The 21,633-nt window shown below is 44.9% G+C and overlaps 1 protein-coding gene across 1 annotated transcript in view; it reads left to right on the top strand.

Moving 5' to 3' along the window:
• Positions 1–2,017: 2,017 nt before the first annotated feature.
• The window catches only part of LOC140717398 (SLAM family member 9-like), a 37,226-nt gene continuing 17,610 nt past the window's right edge, over positions 2,018–21,633 (top strand). Inside the window, exons 1-4 of the mRNA XM_073030947.1 lie at positions 2,018–2,146; positions 2,557–2,668; positions 5,130–5,456; positions 19,792–20,052. Of these exons, the coding sequence (XP_072887048.1) occupies positions 2,617–2,668; positions 5,130–5,456; positions 19,792–20,052 (640 nt within the window). The 5' untranslated portion in view covers positions 2,018–2,146; positions 2,557–2,616. The remainder of the gene's footprint in view (positions 2,147–2,556; positions 2,669–5,129; positions 5,457–19,791; positions 20,053–21,633) is intronic.

The raw sequence follows: 21,633 nt of genomic DNA, 5'->3' as shown, positions 1-21,633 counted from the left end.
TTCTCCAGTTCGTGTTCGTTGTGGCTCACGAAGGTGAGGCGCCGGGGCCGGGATGCGCGGTGGTTCACAGAGGACGTGGGAAGTCAGAAGTCTGGTGACTTCGGGAATGTTCTCTGCTTTCCCGGAGTCCTTGACGATGTTGGGTGGAGCAGAAACGTCTTGTGGGGGACGTGGTCTTTCTGAACTCCGGCTGTGTCAGAGAGAGAGGGGGGTTGGTGTTCGTGATATTGTTTAGATCAGAGTCACAGGATGATGGAGCAGTAAACGAGGCCTCTCTGCCCGTCATCAGGGTTTATTACTTTGGAGTGTGGGTGTCACTAGATTTATTGGGGTGCCCCTTTGGGACTGTGGAATTGACAGCATTGTTTGATGCCTCTTAAAGTATAAGTTGTGAATGGAAAGCATGCCTGTGAGAGGTGCGTCTTGTACCAGAAGGGGAACTGTACACACTTCACTCATCTACAGAAGCAGCTTCAAGCAGTTTGAAGTCCAGATCTTGGAGCTGGAGAACTCTGATGTTTCAGTGAGGTCGGGGGAGCTGTGGTAGCAGTTTTGTGGTGGTTACCCAACTGTAGGTTGGGAGTGAGCTCGAGCCCCTCCACTCCATCTGCCAAAAGCCAAATTTCCCAGTGAACAAACATTTTAATTCTGATCATCATTCCCGATCTGACATGTTGGTCTTTGGCCTCCTCTTTTGCCACAATGAGGCCATTCAGGGTGGAGAATAAACCTCATATTCTGTCTGGATAGTCTCCTGCTTCTCCCCTTTCTCCCATGGTCCACTCTCCTTTCCTATCAGTTTCCTTCTTCTTCAGCACTTTACCTTTTCCACACACCTGGTTTCACCTGTCACCTTCTAGGTAGTCCTCCTTCCCCTCCCCCCCTTATAATTCTGGTATGTTTCCCCTTCCTTTCCAGCCCTGAAGAAGAGTCTCAGCCTGAGACGGTGACTCTTTATTCTTTTCCACGGCTGTGGCATTCCTCCAGCATTTCATGTGTGTTGCTCTGGAGTTCCAGCCTCTGCAGAATCTCTTGTGTGTATAGATTGAGGGTGTGTCTGCAGAGAAGGAATGGGTGGGAGCTGCGTGTGTGGATGAAGATAAGAAACCGCAAAAGCTGAAAACATTCACGAGGACATGAAAAGATAAGGGAGTTGGAATTGGCCACTCAGCCCTTCAGGGATGTGACAGTTATTTTCCAGGGCAGAGGGAGTGCAGCACTGTCAGTGGAGCCCTCCAGAGGAGACGTAAAACCAAGGCCTCACCTGCCCACAGAGCTGGCTGCAGTGCTCATCTGGCCCCAGTCTGAAGGACAGAAGGTCAAAGTCACTTTGTATCAGAAAAAAGTTACCTGGTGCACACATTTATGTTGTAAATTTAGGTAGGTGCCCTGAATGGGCTTCTAGGGGAGGTGACAGAAGCAGATAGGATAGCGACACTTGGACAGGCGCATGAATAGGCAGGGAATGGAGAAGTATAGATCATATACATGCAGATGGGGTTAGTTTAGCCAGCCAGCATTCATCAGCATACGACTGCAAATAGATGGGATTATTGGTACTCTGTTCCACTTTATTAGGCTCCTACTGTACCTAGTGAAGTGTCCACTTAGTATATGGCTGTAGACTTCTGCTGCTGTAACACATCTTCTGGTTCAACAGGTTGTGTGTTCTGTACGGCACTGTCGTTACGTGTGGTTATTTGAATTACTGTCTGCTTGTACCTGTCTGACCGTTCTCCTCCGACCGCTCTCATTAATAATCCGTGTTTACCCACAGAGCAGCTGCTCATTGGATGGTTTTTGTTTATTGCAACATTTTTTTTTTTACTCTAGAGACTGTTCTGCGTGAAAATCTCAGGGGGATCGGTGGTTTCTGAGATACTCAAACCACCCCATCTGGCACCATCCATGGTCAAAGTCACTTGGATCGCGTTTCTTCACCACACCGTTCTGATGGTTTGGTCTGCACAACAACTGAACCTCTGGACCATGAGCCGACATCATCACGTCCATTTCAGTCACTCTCTCTATACCTACTACCATCACGTGGGATATACATACGCATGAGAAGGTGTCCCACCAGGCTCAAAGGAAGATTCAATCACACTGTGATAGAGCTCTTCAAAGGACATCTTGTACAATAAAGGTAAACTCATACCCTCACAATTTACGTTATTGTGTCCCTTGCACCTCATTGTCTATCTGCACTGTACTTTTTCTGTTATTCTGGATTCTGTTTTCTGTTTGTACGACCTCAATGTACTTGTGTATGGAATGATCTGTCTAGTGGCGTGCAAACAAAGGTTTTCACTGTATGTTCGCTAATCTGACAATAATAATTACCCAAATAACAAGCCCACACACCAACATCCTTTTCATTTATTCTGATACATCCTGCCACATCCACAGCAGTGCATGCATCCGCAATCCCTACGATCCTTCACCATCTCCTTCCCCATCGCTGCAGGCCTCCCTTCCTCAGCTCCCCCTTTTCTGCTGCTGAAGCCTGGTCCACCATTGCCTCTAATATCTTCTCTCTTGTCATTTTGCCCACAGTATTCAGAGCACAGGAGGTCTACAAAGTTGGTTGTGCCCCACCTGACGGCAGTTTGCAGAATGAACAGTCCCATTCTACTGCTGGTGTTGGCTGTCTTTGCAAAGATCACGTGTGAGTAATGGTGATGAGTGTCTGAGCCTCAGTGGCACTGTTGCTTCCTGCTGAATGTTAGGCCCGCAGTCATGGAGAGAGACAGCTCAGAACCAGGCCATTCAGCCCATTACCCAGAAGAGCATAGATCAGGACTGAAGGCAGCCCAACGGATGCACGAGGCTAATTCATGGGGTGATCTGGTTGTTAAAAGAGGCGAGACAGCTTGGAGTTTAGATCTTATCAAGGGGTGATCTTATTGAAGCATACAAGCTCCTGAAGGTGCTTGATGTGGTAGATATTCACTACAGAGAGAGTCACATCGATAGTGGTAATCAGTAGGGAGTTTTGTAAGCTGCTCTGCAATGGGATTTTCCAAATCCCCACCCTTTTTAATCCCAAATCCTTACTTTTTTTCATGATGCACAATTGCTACATTCAATTTAAATTTACAATGTATGTGTGGAAAGGAGATTTATTCTCTTGCAGGCACTTGCAGGAAAAAAGAACTGAAATGGAGTTTTATGAAAACTCATACATAAACAAACACAGACTGACAAACAACTGATGTGCAAAACAAGGCAAACTGTCTAAATAAAAAAGGTATTGAGAACATGGCACCATAACATTAGGGAGCTGCATCGGGCCTCTCGACCCATCGGGTCTGCTCTGCCAGTCAATCATGGCTGATTTATTGTCCCTCCCAAGCCTATCCTTCCACCATCTCCCTGTAACCTTTGAAACCTTCACTAGTTATGAGCTTTAAATATACCCAATGACTTGGCCTGCACAGACGTCTGTGGTAATGAATTGCACAGGTTTACCACCCTCTGGCTAAATGAATTCCTCCTCATCGCTGTCCGGATGGGCCATCCTACTATTCTGAGGCTGTGTCCTATGATCCTAGTGCTCCCCCCCCCCCCATTATAGGAAACATCCTCTCCATATTCACTCTATCTCGGCCTTTCAGTATTTGATAGGTTTCAGTGAGATCCCCTGCTCATTCTTCTAAACTCCAGAAAGTACAGGCCCAGTTGTGAAGGGTTCACTCCACTATCAGTTCAGTACATTCCCTTATGAGGTGTCATTGTCACATAATGAATTGCCTGAGAGCCAGTCCCTCCGTGATCAGTGGTGCAGAATCCTGGACTGCGGACCTTCCCCACTGAGGCCTTGCATTGGCCACACTCAGCTACAGTGCAATCCTGCAGCTTGGAAAGCGCCAGTCGCAGTATTCCTTCACGGATATCTTGTCCTGGTGGAAGATAAACAAGTCACAGGCAGAGCAAAGGGCACCTTACACTAAGTTAATGATATCCCGCCAGCACTTGGCGCCTGTCCCAGTGCGTTTCTGGGAAGGGCCCTATAGATAAGAATCCTCTATTGACACAGCTGCGGGGGATGAAATGAGAAAAGAGCTATTGGACATTTTTTTGCAGATAATATTTTGAAAATTCAAAAATAAATAAATCAACAAATTCATTGTACTGTCAAGCCAATCCCAGCTACACAACTCACAAGGTAGTTTTGTGGTTGCTATTTCCTCTGCAAACAGTAGAGTTGCAAATGTTTGTGACAATGTCTCCTGTCCCCGCAGTGACAAGTGACGGCAGGATCTCAGACTGCCGTCTGTCCCCGCAAAGAGCCTTTGGGTTGGTGGCGCGGAGCTTCAGTCAGTGCATTCTCCTGCAGCCTGGAATGTGATGTGATATCTCACTCACTCACTCTGGCAATAGTGTAACCCGAGGTGACCAGTAGGTCTTTCCACATTCTTCAGGATCAGGCTTATTATCACTGACTTAAATGATGATCTTCTGCACACCACTATTGTAACATGTTAGTTATTTGAATTATTTTTGCCTTCCTGTCAGTTTGAACCAGTCTGGCCACTCATTAACAAGGTATTTTAGCCCACAGAACTTATTCTCTGTAAACTCCAAAGTATACACTATTCTCGCACTATTCTCTGTAAATTCCAAAGACTATTGTACATGAAAATCACAACAGATTCTGAGATACTCAAATCACATCATCTGTCACCAAACATCATTCCATGGCCAAAGCCACTTAGCTTGCATTTTTTCTCAATTTTGATGTTTGATCTGAAGAACTGAACCCTTTTGACCATGTCTGCATGCTTTTATACCTTGAGCTGCTGCAATATGATTGGCCCAGTAGATATTTGTATTAACGAGTATTTGTATTACCTAATGAAGTGGTCACAGAGTGCATATAAATTGTGCAAGAGAGAAGATACAAGAGGTAGAGTAATGGGTTCATTAACTGTGTAATTAGCAGGGGAATGGTGGTGTTTTGTGCGAGGAAGACCTGCCCTTGGTGCACAGAACAACACGAGACACTTGCCTGAGGTGGCAGATTTAACCATTATCTAGTGTTAATCTCTTGTGTGTTGCTCTGAATTTCCAGCATCTGCAGGATCGCTTAACTTGGGTTTAACTTTTGTCCTTAATGTTGTATACAGGGGAGGAAGAGATCAAGCTTGTCTCAGCCCCTGGGGACTCTGTTTGGTTTCCTGGCGTGGATGCAGATCAAAGGCGCCAGATCGGGGTGTTCCAATGGAAGAAGGTCAGCAGGAACGATACGAAGGAACATTTGAAGCCGATTCTGAAGTTTCACAAGAGCAGCAAGGAGCCTGCCTTGATTCAAAATTACAGCGGGCGCATCACCTTCTCCACATTTAATGGGTCATTTGCCATTCATAACATAACACGTGAAGACGAAGGTCTATATCGGCTCTTCATCAACCTGAAAAGAGTCGCGGTGCAGGCGGTTTGGGTGAGAGTAATAGGTATGTTCGCTGAACTGATTACAGCAGCATTGCATTGCTTTTAGACATTCACGTTTTGGTGGTGATGTCTTTAGTGGTTTAAACAAATAATTACTGCAAAAACAGCAGCTGTGGAATTTCCTAAAGGGAGATCCCCCTCTGTCTCTGGGAATTCAGTCAGATGAAACCTCCCCCCACCCCACCACCACCGTGTTCCAAACTATACTGAGTCCAGGCAAAGAAGAGGTGGCCAATTCCCAACGTCATCCAGTGGTAGTTAACTTGACTGTGTTAGTCCACTTCCACAGAGTTCTTCCACAACCACACATTGTCAGAACAGAAAGAACAGTTTTGTATCCCTGATCCAAGTAAGAATGTGTTGGCATTGAGGAGGGTCCAGAGGAGGTTCATGAGAATGACTCAGGGAATGAGGAGTTAATGTATGAGGAGTGTCTGATGGCTTAGAGCCTGTATTCACTGGAGTTTAGAAGAATGAAGGGGATGCATTTGACAAGGTTCCACACGCTAGGCTTATTCAGAAAGTCAGAAGGCATGGGATCCAGGGAAGTTCGGCCAGGTGGATTGAGAATTGGCTTGCCTGCAGAAGGCAGATGGTCATGGTGGAGGGAGTACATTCAGATTGGAGGGTTGTGACTAGTGGTGTCCCACAACGATCTGTTCTGGGTCCTCTACTTTTTGTGATTTTTATTAATGACCTGGATGTGGGGGTAGAAGGGTGGGTTGACAAGTTTGCAGATGACACAAAGGTTGGTGGTGTTGTAGATAGTGTAGAGGATTGTCAAAGATCGCAGAGAGACATTGATAGGATGCAGAAGTGGGCTGAGAAGTGGCAGATGGAGTTCAACCCAGAGAAGTGTGAGGTGGTACACTTTGGAAGGACAAACTCTAAGGCAGAGTACAAAGTAAATGGCAGGATACTTGGTAGTGTGGAGGAGAAGAGGGATCTGGGGGTACATGTCCACAGATCCCTGAAAGTTGCCTCACATGTTGATAGGGTAGTTAAGAAAGCTTATGAAAGTTAGCTTTCATAAGTCGAGGGATAGAATTTAAGAGACGCGATGTAATGATGCAGCTCTATAAAACTCTGGTTAGGCCACACTTGGAGTACTGTGTCCAGTTCTGGTCGCCTCAGTATAGGAAGGATGTGGAAGCATTGGAAAGGGTACAGAGGAGATTTACCAGGATGCTGCCTAGTTTAGAGAGTATGGATTATGATCAGAGATTAAGGGAGATAGGGTTTTACTCTTTGGAGAGAAGGAGGATGAGAGGAGACATGATAGAGCTGTGCAAGATATTAAGAGGAACAGACAGAGTGGACAGCCAGCACCTTTTCCCCAGGGCACCACTGCTCAGTACAAGAGGACAAGAGGATAGAAAACTGGTTGGCAGCTAGAAAACAAAGGGTAGCGGTGAATGGGTGTTTCTCGGAATGGCAGGTGGTGACTAGTGGGGTGCCACAGGGCTCGGTATTGGGACCACAGCTGTTTATGATTTACGTCAACGATTTGGATGAAGGCATTGAAAATAACATCAGCAAATTTGCTGTTGATACTAAGCTGGGTGGCAGTGTGACATGTGATGAGGATGTTAGGAGAATTCAGGGTGACTTGGATAGGCTGGGTGAGTGGGCAGATACTTGGCAGATGGCGTTTAATGTGAATAAGTGTGAGGTTATCCACTTTGGGAGTAAGAACAGGAAGGCAGATTATTATCTGAACAGTGTAGAGTTAGGTAAGGGAGAAATACAAAGAGATCTCGGAGTCCTTGTTCATCAGTCACTGAAGGTGAAGGCAGTGAAGAAGGCTAGTGGAATGTTGGACTTTAGATAGATAGATAGATAGATAGATACTTTATTCATCCCCATGGGGAAATTCAACTTTTTTTTCCAATGCCCCATACACTTGTTGTAGCAAAACTAATAACATACAATACTTAGTAAAAAATATGATATGCATCTAAATCACTATCTCAAAAAGCATTAATAATAGCTTTTAAAAAGTTCTTAAGTCCTGGCGGTTGAATTGTAAAGCCTAATGGCATTGGGGAGTATTGACCTCTTCATCCTGTCTGAGGAGCATTGCATCGATAGTAACCTGTCGCTGAAACTGCTTCTCTGTCTCTGGATGGTGCTATGTAGAGGATGTTCAGAGTTTTCCATAATTGACCGTAGCCTACTCAGCGCCCTTCGCTCAGCTACCGATGTTAAACTCTCCAGTTCTGTGCCCACGACAGAGCCCGCCTTTCTTACCAGCTTATTAAGACGTGAGGCGTCCCTCTTCTTAATGCTTCCTCCCCAACACGCCACCACAAAGAAGAGGGCGCTCTCCACAACTGACCTATAGAACATCTTCAGCGTCTCACTACAGACATTGAATGACGCCAACCTTCTAAGGATGTACAGTTGACTCTGTGCCTTCCTGCACAAGGTATCTGTGTTGGCAGTCCAGTCTAGCTTTTCGTCTAACTGTACTCCCAGATACTTGTAGGTCTTAACCTGCTCCACACATTCTCCATTAATGATCACTGGCTCCATATGAGGCCTAGATCTCCTAAAGTCCACCACCATCTCCTTGGTCTTGGTGATATTGAGACGCAGGTAGTTTGAGTTGCACCATATCACAAAGTCCTGTATCAGTTTCCTATACTCCTCCTCCTGTCCATTCCTGACACACCCCACTATGGCCGTGTCATCAGCGAACTTCTGCACATGGCAGGACTCCGAGTTATATTGGAAGTCTGATGTGTACAGGGTGAACAGGACCGGAGAGAGTACGGTTCCCTGCGGCGCTCCTGTGCTGCTGACCACCGTGTCAGACCTACAGTCTCCCAACCGCACATACTGAGGTCTATCTGTCAAGTAGTCCACTATCCAATCCACCATGTGAGAGTCTACTCCCATCTCCGTTAGTTTGTGCCTTAAGATCTTGGGCTGGATGGTGTTAAAGGCACTAGAGAAGTCAAGGAATGTAATCCTCACAGCACAACTGGCCCCATCTAGGTGAGAGAGTGATTTGTGCAGCAAATACATGATAGCATCCTCCACTCCCACCTTCTCCTTATACGCTTTCTCCACATCTCCACTTATGTTTGCCCCCCGCTTTGCACCGCATCCGGTGATGATCTTCATCCCATCCCACACCTTCTTCATGCTTTTTTTCTGCAGCTTTTGTTCTAGCTTCCTCCTATACTGCTCCTTTGCCCCCCTTATCTGTACTCTGAGTTCCTTCTGAACTCTTTTAAGCTCCAAACGATCACCATCTTTAAAGGCCCTCTTCTTCTGGTTTAGGAGGCCTTTGATGTGACTAGTGATCCAGGGCTTATTATTGGGATAGCAGCGAACAGTTCTAACAGGGACAACGGCATCCACACAAAAGTTAATATAGTCCGTTGTGCATTCAGTGACCTCCTCAACGCCCCCACAGAGCCCCCCTTGCAGTACATCCCAGTTAGTAGTACCGAAGCAGTCTCTCAGGGCCTGTTCAGCTTCAGGAGTCCACTTCCTAAAAGAGCGTGTGGTAGTGGGATGCCTCATCACAATTGATTTATATCTGGGCTGTAACAAAACCAGGTTGTGATCAGCTTTCCCCAATGAAGGCAGTGGGGATGCACTATATGCCTCCTCTACGTTTGCATACAGTAGGTCAATAGTCCTATTGCCCCTGGTGTAGCAATCCACGTACTGGGAGAAAGCAGGTAGTGTCTTGTCCAAAGTCACATGGTTGAAGTCCCCTGTAATTATCACCAGTGCCTCAGGGTGCTGTGTCTGAAGCCTAGCAACAGCAGAGCTGATGACGTCACACGCTACCGTTGCGTCGGCACGCGGCGGGACATACACATTCACAACAATGACGCTTGCGAATTCTCGAGGCAGGTAATTACAAAGGGAATTGAGTACAAGAGCAAGGAAATCCTCTTGCATTTGTACAGAGCCCTGGTGAGACCACACCTGGAGTATTGTGTACAGTTTTGGTCTCCAGGATTAAGGAAGGACATCCTGGCTGTAGAGGAAGTGCAGCGTAGATTCACGAGGTTAATTCCTGGGATGTCTGGACTGTCTTGCGCAGGGAGGTTAGAGAGACTGGGCTTGTACACGCTGGAATTAGGGAGACTGAGAGGGGATCTGATTGAAACATATAAGATTATTAAGGGATTGGACAAGATAGAGGCAGGAAATATGTTCCAGATGCTGGGAGAGTCCAGTACCAGGGGGCATGGTTTGAGAATAAGGGGTAGGTCATTTAGGACAGATTTAAGGAAAAACTTCTTCTCCCAGAGAGTTGTGGGGGTCTGGAATGCACTGCCTCGGAAGGTAGTGGAGGCCAATTCTCTGGATGCTTTCAAGAAGGAGCTATATAGGTATCTTATGAATAGGGGAATCAAGGGATATGGGGACAAGGCAGGATCCGGGTATTGATAGTAGTTGATCAGCCATGATCTCAAAATGGCAGTGCAGGCTCGAAGGGCCGAATGGTCTACTTCTGCACCTATTGTCTATTGTCTATTGACATGGCTTTAAGGTAAGGGGAGGGAAGTTCAAGGGGGATATTAGAGGAAGGTTTTTCACTCAGAGAGTGGTTGCTGCGTGGAATGCACTGCATGAGTCGGTGGTGGAGGCAGATACTCTAGTGAAGTTTATGAGGCCACTAGACAGGTATATGGACAAATTTAAGGTGGGGGGTTATATGGGAGGCAGGGTTTGAGGGTCGGCACAACATTGTGGGCTGAAGGGCCTGTAATGTTGAAGGGCTGTACTATTCTATGTTCTATGTTCTATCTAATTGAAACCTATCAAATACTGACAGGCCTGGTTAGAGTGGACATGGAGAGGATATTTCCTTTAGTGGGGGGAGTCTAGAACCAGAGGGCACAGCCTTAGAATTTAAGAATGCACCTTTAGAACAGAGATGAGGAGGAATTTCTTTAGAAGGGTGGTGAGTCTGTGGAATTCGTTGCCATAGACGGCTGTGGAGGCCGTCACTGGATATATTTAAAGTAGAAGTTGATAGTTGTCAAAGGTTGCAGGAAGATGGTGGGAGAATGGGGTTGAGAGGGAAAAGTAAATCAGCCATGATGGCGTGGTGGAACAGACTTGATGGGCTGAATGGCTTAATTCTGCTTCAATGTCTTGTGGCCCAAATCAATTCTCCATGTTGCTTCGCAAGAACACAGGTTGCGTGAGTTATTATAACTTATTTTAAATTTCAAAAATAGATTTTATTCATCATGATAATATATATAGTGGATTTTGGTTAATTGGGGCATCGGTAATTGGAACAGCTGCTTCTTTGAGACAAAGAACAAAAACTAACTGAGAAAGCAGCTGAGATTCCCTTCATTGATTTGGGACACTATGCTGCTTAACTGGGACAGGAGGGTGTGGTCAAACGGTTTCTAATTAGCGTTAGATGTGCGCACACGTATAGCTGTTAGACACCATACCATGCTTAGAATGAACAAGTTTTGAATAGCGTCAATCGTGTGTGCTTGTGTTCAAAAAGCAGTGACTTTTGTCCCTGATGAGGGCTTTGTTGGTTTGGGGTCAACCAAGGATGTTCTGTCCAACCTCTCTGGATACGGAAGCCATGAAATACTTATTGCAGCAGCTTCTCAGTCCAGGTCACAAATGTCACAGGGAAAAAAACATGATTTACCCAAAACACAAGGGATTCTGCAGATGCTAGAAATCATGAGGAATGCACGCAAAGTGCTGGAGGAACTCAGCAGGTCAGGTAGCATGAAAGAAGAGGAAATAACCATTGACGCGTTGGGCTGAGACCTTACACAAAAAGTAGCTTCATTGGGGAGGGACCGCTGTGTTAATATTTCAGGTTGTCCCCTCGTGGAGCTGAAATTCTAGCTCTCTTTCTCTGTCCATGGGTGTTGTCTAATCTGCTGGATATTTCCAGCTCTTTTGGTTTTATTTCTGATTTCCAACATTAGCAGTATTTTCTTTAGCAGTAGGAAGAATGAAATCTAGGACCTGGGTTGAGCCACAAGTTGGCATTGCCTTCTGGTTTTAATGAAAAGTGAGGGCTGCCACAATGGGCGTACAAGTTTGTAAACTAGACTAAGTTTTCATAAGTTATTAGCATACACTCTGTTGCCACTTTATTAGGTACACCTGTACGCCTGCTTGTTAATGCAAATATCTAATCAGCCAATCATTTCACAGCAACTCAAAGCATAAAAGCATGCAGACATGCCAAGAAGTTGTTGAGAGCAAACATCAGAATGAGGCAGAAATATGATCTCAGAGACCTTGACCGTGGAACGATTGCTGGTGCCAGATCAGGAAATTAGAGTTGCTCAGAAATTGATGATCTCCTGGGATTTTCACATACAGAAGTCTCCAGAGTTTACAGAGAGTGGTGGAAAAAAACCTAAAATCCAGCAAGCAGCAGTTCTGTGGGTGCAAACACCTTGTTCTTGAGAGAGGTCAGGGGAGAATGGCCAGACTGGTTTACGCTGACTAGAAACAACAGTAACTCAGGTATCTACATGTTTCAACAGTGGTTTACAGAAGAGCATCTCTGAATGCAGAATGCACTGAACCTCGAAGCAGAAGGCCTACAGCAGCAAAAGACCACCCTGGGTTCAACTCCTGACTCTAATAAAGTGCCTACTGTGTGTACCTCCCTTTAAAATCCTACGAGGTTTACTTGTGATGTACTGAGGGATGACGGATCCCTAAGAGTGGCCACGTAACTAGTCAGGGTGATAAAGGAGACCCACTGCACACTTGCCTTCATTGTTTAGGGCAATGAGTGTGAGAGTCAGGAAGTCACTGTGTGACTGTAAAGAACTTTGTTTGTGTAATTCTGTTCATCTATTGCAGGAAGTTGTGGTATGTTAGAGCCAGTGCAGAAAATGTTTACCAGAATGCTGCCTGGGTTAGGGGGCATGACCAATAAGGGGAAGTTGGACAAATATGGACTGTTTGCTCTCGAGAATGTGAATGAGAGGCTGATCTCCGTTGATAAAATTATGAGAGCCATACATACAACCTGAATATATTTTGGGAGGTGTTACTGGGTTAGCTGGGATGAAGGACAAAGCATTTTTTTTAGACAGTGCATGCTGTAGTCTGTGTGCGCTGGTGGTGGATGCAGTGAATGTCCAGGGTTAAGCTGGGCTGCCGATTAAATGCAATGCTTTGTCCTGAATGTCGTTCAGCGTCTTCAAGGGCCTGCATTCAAATCAGACCGAGTTGATGATATAGTTTCCGATGCAAGATATCTTGACTTGCTCTGTTGATTGACATTTTTACCCACCGATGTGTTGTCAGCCAATGGGGGATTTTCAATGTTGCAATTTCCGCTTTTGCTGCAGGGACTCATTTTGCAGAACTACACAATACTTAATTTTGTTAGTATTGCACAGTTTATAGAACATGTTGTTGTACAGGTCCTTTGGCTCAAAATGTTCTGCTGAAAATTTAACCTACTCTAGTATCAAGCTGACCCTTTCCCCCTGACATAAACCTCTATTCTTCATTCATCCAAGTGTTTATTTAATAGTCATTTTCACTGTCCCTAATGTATCAGCCTCTACTGCCACCCTGGCTGCACGTTCCACTCAGCTATCATTCTGTGTGAAAAAAAAAAAGAGATTCCTACCTCTGGCATCTGCTAACTTTCCTCCAAACACCCCCCTCATATTATACCCCCCCCCCCCTTCATATAAGCAGTTTCCACTTCTTCCCTCTGCTAGCCTGCAGGTCACTTTTGGGCAAGGTGTAGCACTCGCTTAGTGCACCCCCCACCCCAGATCAGGGTCACCTGAAGCCATGGGAGCGGGTGGTGGATGGTCGTATCAGCAGCGGGTATCATGGCTGGGGTCACTCATCCTGTAAAGACACTGCCCAGAAGAAGGCAATGGCAAACCACTTCTGTAGAAAAAAGATTTGCCAAAAACAATCATGATTGTTGGAAGGCCGCGATTGCCCACGTCAAACACAATGATGCTGAGTCAAGGGAGAGTCAGTGTCATCTTGCTTCTGTATTCTGAGCCAACTGGGTGCAAGTGACAAGTTTTCAAAACATTACTGAGATCTGTGATAACATATGATGCTCTGGTGTGCTAGAGTTTCAATGTTATCATGTGTTAATGAGTCAGAATGAAATCAGTGAAATTATTAACTTTCTGGAAACATAATTGTTTAACCCCAGTGTAAAATTAGTAGGTGCAAAAATCCCTTAAAAGTGAATTTATTCAAAGGCCATAGGACCATAGACATAAGAGCAGAATTACACCATTTGGCCCATCGAGTCTGCTCTGTAACTCTATCACAGCTAATTCCTTATCCCTCACAGCCCCATTCTACTTCTTTCTCCTCATAAACTTTGACGCCCTTACTAATCCAGAAACTAACAAACTCCACTTTAATTGTTGCAATGCCTCAGCATCAAAGCAATTACATCCTTGCTTTTATATTCTAATCCTCTTGCAACAAATGCCAAGACACGGGCACCCTGTGTGATGATCGGGCTGAGGCACTGCTGCAGTGTCAGTGTAAAGTTTTTCAAGTACCTCTCCCAGTTGCCCCGTTGTTCCAAGCGGGGATGAAACACCTGGTCATGCTTTACAGAGAGCAGAGCATTTCAGCGTCTTGTGGACAATATTGTTCTGACAATGATTAATCTGTAAAAACCACTTTTACGGATTAATCATTGCAGCTATTTCAAAGCAGTCATGTTTTGAAGCACAAGAGATTCTGCGAAAGCTGGAAATCCAGAGAAATTGATGAAGAGTCTTGGTCAGAAACATTGACTGGAAACGTCTCAGCCCCTGTCCTTACACAATTGAAATCCCCCTTCCCCAAGTTTTTCACCCTAACTAGAGAGGACCAACTTTATCTTTTCCCATAAATTCACTGAACTATGGTGTTCCCAAAGATATCATCCGCCCCACCACTTCCCCATCCTTGTTACCTTTGAAAAGTCAAGTCCAGACCCTCTCCCACAGAACTCTCTGCACACCGCTTCAAAGACCTCTGTGAAGTTCTAAGTATTAACAACGTACCTTGTACGACCCTGAGATTTATTTTCTTGCAGGCATTTACAGGAAAAGCAAATAGAATCTATGAAAAACCATTCATAAATCTTTTACAAATTCTACCCCATCTTAGACTATTCCACCAAGGCAATCCCAGCCAATACTGGGAAAGTTGAAATCCTACATGCGGTCAGTGTCTCAGCTGATAGTAAGACCATAAGAGTATGGAACGAAGGAGCAGAATTAGGCCATTCAGCCCATCATGTCTGCTTCACCATTCAATCATAAAACCATAAGAGATAGGAGCAGAATTAGGTAGGTCATCCCCCCATCAGTTGCTTTGCCATTCTACCATGGCTGATTTATTTTTCCTCTCAACCCCATGACCTGATTCTAATTCTAATTCCAATTCCTACTACACTTACATCCTTTTATGATCTGCTCTTCTAATTCCCACTGACTACTGAGAAGCCCACGGCATACAGTGCCTCGAACAAAGTGAGGACACAGTGACCGAGTTATGCAGTGGGCCTTGTTTGAAACCAGTGCATATAAATGCATGTATCTGACTCAGATAAGACCTCAGTGGTGGAGAGAGTGAGAATGAAAACATCAGGTTGGCAAAATGATCTTGGTATTACTCAAACCTGTCATCTTCTGATGACTTTGCGTCAAATATCCAGGGAGGCCACCGGTTGAAAATGCTACGCAAACGAATTAGGAAGCTGCCCCTTCCTCATTCCTATATTCGATTCAGATAACTTCATTGGCCAATCCCTCAGGGACATCCTTCCTCATCCCCAAGGGAGTATATGCCGTAGGCTCCCTCGGGATGCCACATTACAGTACTGCACGTGTCTTAAACACTCTTTCCAATCAGCAGTGCAACACCCCCTCTAACACATCTGCAAGTTATTGTAGCTTGTAACATTAAACCACCGGGCCTGGTGTTCCCTAATCACCAGAATTGGAATCAGACTTGCTATCACTGACATATGATGGAAAATCTGTTGTTCTCTGGTAGCAGTAAAGGACAAAGACATAAATTACTATAAATTTTAACAATAAATAAACAGTGCAAAGTAAAGTTATAATATATATCATAAAGTGTTCATGGACCAGTTAGAAATTTGATGATAAGAGGGAAGTGGGGGGGGGGGGGGGGAGGAAAGAGTTGTTTCTGAATCATTTAGTGTGGACCTTCAGGGCCCTGTACCTTCTCCTTAATGGTAATATCCTTATTGATGGATGCTGTCTTCCTGATGCACCATCTCTTGAAGATGTCCTTAATAGCCATAAGATCATAAGACAGAGGAGCAGAATTAGGCCATTTGGCCCATTGAATCTGCTCTCCCGTTCCACCATGGCTGATTTATTAATCCTCTCAACTCCATTCACCTGCCTTCTCCCTGTACACCTTCACTAATTAGCCATAATTAATCAAAAGCCTGTCAACTTCAGATTTAAGTATAGCCCACAGATATTTGTGCAATTGAATGCTCTCTGATTAAAGAAATTCCTCTTCATCACTTTTCTAAAGGACATCCCTCTATTTTGAAGCTGCACCCTCTTGTCCTAGAATCACCCACTCTAGAAAACCTCCTCCCTACATCCACTCTATCCAGGCCTTTCAAGATTTGATAGGTTTCAATGACATTCCGTTACATTCTTCTAAACTCCAGCAGTTACAGGCCCAGAACATTCCTCATGCATTAACCCTTTCATTCTCATGATCCTCTTCTGGACTCTGTCCAATGCTAGCACATCTTTTCTTAAATAAGGGGCCCAAAACTGTTCACAGTACTCAAAGAACTGTCTTAACAATGACTTATAAAGCCGTAGCACTTCATCCTTGCTCTCGAATTCCAATCCAGTGAAAATGATTGCTCTTCCTTTCCTTCCTACTGATACAACCTGCAAGCCAACCTTCAGGAAATCCTGCATAAGGACTCCCATGTCCTTCTGCACCTCTGATTTCTGAATGGTTTTCTCCATCTAGAAAATAGACTATGCCTTTATTCCTTCTACAAAAATGCATGACCACACCCTTCTCTACACTATATTCTACCGGCCACTTCTTTACTCATTCTCCCAATCTGTCTAAGTCCTACTGCAGAATCCCTGCTTCTTTAACACTACCTGCCTAGCTTTGTATCATCTGCAAATCTGGCAATAAAGCCATCAATTCCATCATCCAAACCATTGACATATAACATGAAATGAAACCAGCTGCCAACAAGAGTAGACCCTCTTTATTCCCACTCTTTACCTCCTGCTAGTCAACCAATCTTCTATCTATGCTAGTATCTTTCCTGGAACACTGTGGGCTCTTACCTTGTTAACCAGCCCATGTGCAGCAGTTCATTAAAGGCCTTCTGAAAATCAAGTAAACAACATCAATTGACTCTCCTGCCTGTTAATTCCTTAAAAAACTCCCAACATTTTTGTTACACAAGATTTCACCTTAACAAAACCCATGCTGACTTTGGCCTATTTAATCATGTGCCTCCACTTACCCTGAAGCCACATCCTCAATAACGTATCCAACATCTTTCCAACCACTGAAGTCAGGGTAACTGACCTTTCTCTGCATCCTTCCCGTCTTGAAGAGTGGAGTGACATCTGCAATCTTCCAGTCTCTGGAACCATTCCTGAATGTACTGATTCTCGAAAGATTGATATGAATGCCTGCACAGTTTCTTCAGCTACCTCTATCACTACCCTATGATGTACACCATCTGGTCCAGGTGACTTCTCTACCTTCAGATCTTTCAGCTTCCCAAGAACCTTCTCCTTCACAATAGCAATTTTACTCACTCGGCCCAGTGACACTACCAAATTTCTGTCATACTGCTCATGTCTACCAAAGTGAAGGATATGCAAAATACTTATTAAATTTGTTCACAATTTCTCTCTTTCCCATTACTACCTCGCCAGTATCATTTTCCAGTGGCCTGATATCCACTCTCGCCTCTTTTACTCTTTATATATCCAGGAGAAAAATGGTATCCTCTTTTAAATTATTGGCTAGCTTACCTTAATATTTCATCTTTTCTGTTTTTTTAGTTGCCTTCTGTTGGATTTGAAAAGCTTCCCAATTCTCTAACTTCACACTAATTTTCATATATTATATGCCCTCTCTATAGTGTTTATGTTGTCTTTGACATCCATTGTCAGCCATGTATCATCCTCCTTTTGGAATAATTCTTCATCTTTAGAATGATTCTATCCTGAGTCTTCTGAATTGCCCTCAAAATTCCAGCCACTGTTGTGCTGCTGTCGTTCGAATTACTCCACAGTAAAGCTGATATATCTAACTTTCTCTTCTCCAACTCAAACTGCAGGGTGAATTATATTATATTATGATCACTACCTCCTAAAGGTTTCTTTACCTTAAGCTCCCTAATCAAATCTGGTTCATTACACAACACCCAATCAGCATTGCATTTCCCCCAGGGGCTGCAACCACAAGCTGTTCTGAAAAACCATCTCATAGACTTTCTATAAATTCCCTCTCACCAACCTGATTTTCCAAATCTACCTGCGTAATGAAATCCTCCGCGACTATAGTAACATCAGCCTTTTTGCAAGCATTTTCTATCTCTCATTGTAATTTGTTTCCCACATTTTGGCTACTGTTCAGAGGCCTGAATATAACTTCCACAGGGTCTTTTTGCCCTTGCAGTTTCTTAACACTACACACAAAGATTCTACATTTCCCAATTTTATGTCACTTTCTAGGGATTTGATTTCATTTTTTACCGACAGAACCACCCTGCCCCCTTTGCCTTCCTGCCTGTCCTTTTGATACAACGTGCATCCTTAGGTATTAAATGCCCAACCGTGATCTTCTTTCACACCATAACTCAGTGATGCGTACACCGTCAATCCTGCCAATCTCTAACTGGGCTACAAGAGCATCTGCCATGTTCCGTATACAGTGTGTATTCAAATGTAATACCTTCAGTCCTTCTGAATATGCCCCTATGTTAAACTTCAACTCATCCCTCTGACTGCAATTTTGCCCTGTCATCTGCCTGTCCTTCCTCCCGGTCTCACTGGACTGTGTCAGGTGACCTTGGTTCAATTCCTGCTGCTGAGTGTAAGGAGTTTTTATGTTCTTCCTGTGACCCTGTAGGTTTCCCTGGGTCCTCCAGTTCCCACCCACAGCCCGAAGATGTACCGCTTGGCAGGTTAATCAGTCATTGTAAATTGTCCCATGACTAGGTTACGATTAAAATTGGGGGGTTTGGCCGGCATGATTCGAAAGCCGTAAGTAAGACCCTATTCTACGCTGTATCGCAATAAACAAATAAAATACTTTTATACCAACAGCCCTATCACTCTGCTTCCCATTCCGCTGCCAAATTAGTTTAAAACATCCCCACCAGTTCTACAAGGACATAGGTCATCCTCAGGTTCAGGTGTAACCTGTCCTTTTTCCACCGAAGGGATCCCAGTGATCCAGAAATCTGAAAACCTGACCCCTGCACCAGTTCCTCAGATACAGCACGGAACTGGCCCTTCCCAGCCCTTCCAGCCATGCCAACAGCAGCCTCCAATTTAACCCTTCCCTAATCACGGGACAGTTTACAATGACCAATCCACCAACCGGTCGGTACATCTTTAAACAATGGGAGGAAACCCACACGGCCACGGGGAGAACACACAAACTCCTCACAGGCAGCAGTGGGAATTGGGACTGAGTTTCCACAATTGCAATGATACCAAAATCCCATATGCTAAAACACACTCTCAGCCCATCCATCTTACCCGTGAGGGCCCTGGCATTTAAAGTAGACGCTGAACCTGCCAGTCCTGCCTGCTCTCCCCATTGGACTTGCTGCTTCAGTTCTCTATGAGTCAGCCATTCTGCCCCAACCTATCCCTCAGCTGTTCTACTCACCACACCCCCACCCCACTCTACTGTCCATTGTCTTCATTGCAGAGTCAAATGGTGAGATATCATTACTAATGAGACCCTCTATTGGTTGGGTTCAAACATGGATGTTGTGTGGCGACTGTATGCATGATATGCAAGTCAGGGCAGTATGATATGGAACAGCGGAGACCGATACAGTTGGCCCCAGCGTCATCACAGGAGTTGCCAGTCAGCGTTGAACTCACCGCCTTAGGGACTCTAGCTCCAGATTTTTCATCTGGGTTTACTCCTGAAGCCTTCCCCATGAGTGGGTATAGCCGCGAGGTGGCAGAGGTTTGAGATCAGAGTGTTCCTTCTCCTGGATGAGCTGCCAACCGTGGCTGATGAGCCCCATCTGCCCAAAAGTACTGATAAACATTGAGATATTCTAACTGACTTGTCTGTATTTTTCCCCATTAGATAAACTCTCAGCAGTTTCTTTGAGGAGTAACTCCAGCTCCCTGGGTGATACCATCAAGCTCAGCTGCAACATCAGTGGATACCCTCATCAGTATCAGTGGCGGAAAGACGGAGGGGGGATCAACCCACGTCACCAGCTCGTGAAGGGAAACGGAGTCCTCGTCATCCCAGGGGCCTCGAGTGATGACTGTGGAACGTACACCTGTATTGCAACGAATCCTGTCAGCTCCGTCCAGATAAGTCACAGCCTGACTATTTACGGTGAGTTTGACTTGTGACTGACATTTTGAGAGTAAACGTTACGTTGGCACCCAGCCATTGCAAGCTCACTGTGACAGTAGGAGCAGCCAAGCCAGAACTGGAGTTGAAATTGAAAAGATTGACAGAGTGAAGGAGGAAAGCTGCCTTCCTTTGGCTGGGATGTCATTGGGGAACAACTGTTAACCAGAGGCTGTCCTCTGGAGAGTGTAAAGATCAGTCTGGGGGTATCCTGCCTCCTACGCCATTCGAGGTTCTTGTGCTCAATACAATACCTGGGAATAGTGCACCAGCTGTGACATTGTCTAACAGCTTGTCTCCTTTATCAGAGTCATAAAGCACTACAGCACAGCCTGTCTGGTTCATGCCAAGCTGTTACTCTGCCAAGACCCATCGACTATAGCCATCCACTTATCCAAACTTCACTTACATTTAGAAATCAACCCTCGCCCTCCATTTGCCAATTCCATTGACAGCCTGTTCCACACTCTCTCCACCCTCTGAGTGAAGTTCCCCCTCAATCTCTCCTTCCACATTTCACCTTTCACCTTTATCCCATGACCTTTAGTTCTAATCTCACCCAATCTCAGTGAAAAAGCCGCCTTGCATTTATCTGCTCGATACCCCTCAAAATTTTTTATACCTCTATCAAATCCCCCCTCATTCTCCTATGCTCCAGGGAATAATGTCCTAACGTATTCAGTCTTTCTCTATAACTCAGGATCTCAAGAAATGACACCGTTTTGTAAATTTTCTCTGTACTCTTTCAATCTTAATATTATCTTTCCTGAGGGTAGGGGACCAGAATTAATTATAACTGATTCAAACTGGAAGTTTCCCTACATGGTTTCAGGTTAAGACTAGTTAACTGTTTAGTTTCACAGGTTTTGTCTATATTATGAAACACCTATGCTTTGTCTGCTGTGAAAGGCAGGATCTTTTGGTGACCACCCATTTCAATTTGACTTCCCATTCCCATTCTGACATGTCTGTCCATGGCCTCCTCTACTGGTGTGATGAGGCTGAAGGAGCAACACCTCAAATTATGTCTAAATAGTCTCCAGACTGAGGGCATGAACATTTATTTCTCCAACTTCTCATTATAGTGGGGTGTGTCAGGAATGGACAGGAGGAGGAGTATAGGAAACTGATACAGGACTTTGTGATATGGTGCAACTCAAACTACCTGCGTCTCAATATCACCAAGACCAAGGAGATGGTAGTGGACTTTAGGAGATCTAGGCCTCATATGGAGCCAGTGATCATTAATGGAGAATGTGTGGAGCAGGTTAAGACCTACAAGTATCTGGGAGTACAGTTAGACGAGAAGCTAGACTGGACTGCCAACACAGATGCCTTGTGCAGGAAGGCACAGAGTCGAATGTACTTCCTAAGAAGGTTGGCGTCATTCAATGTCTGTAGTGAGATGCTGAAGATGTTCTATAGGTCAGTTGTGGAGAGCGCCCTCTTCTTTGTTGTGGCGTGTTGGGGAGGAAGCATTAAGAAGAGGGACGCCTCACGTCTTAATAAGCTGGTAAGGAAGGCGGGCTCTGTCGTGGGCAAAGTACTGGAGAGTTTAACATC

The sequence above is a fragment of the Hemitrygon akajei genome, chromosome 2, assembly GCF_048418815.1.
Source record: "Hemitrygon akajei chromosome 2, sHemAka1.3, whole genome shotgun sequence".
NCBI classification, from domain to species: domain Eukaryota; kingdom Metazoa; phylum Chordata; class Chondrichthyes; order Myliobatiformes; family Dasyatidae; genus Hemitrygon; species Hemitrygon akajei.
The sequence above is the reverse complement of the archived record's forward strand: the minus strand, read 5'-3'. Positions and strand labels throughout refer to the sequence as shown.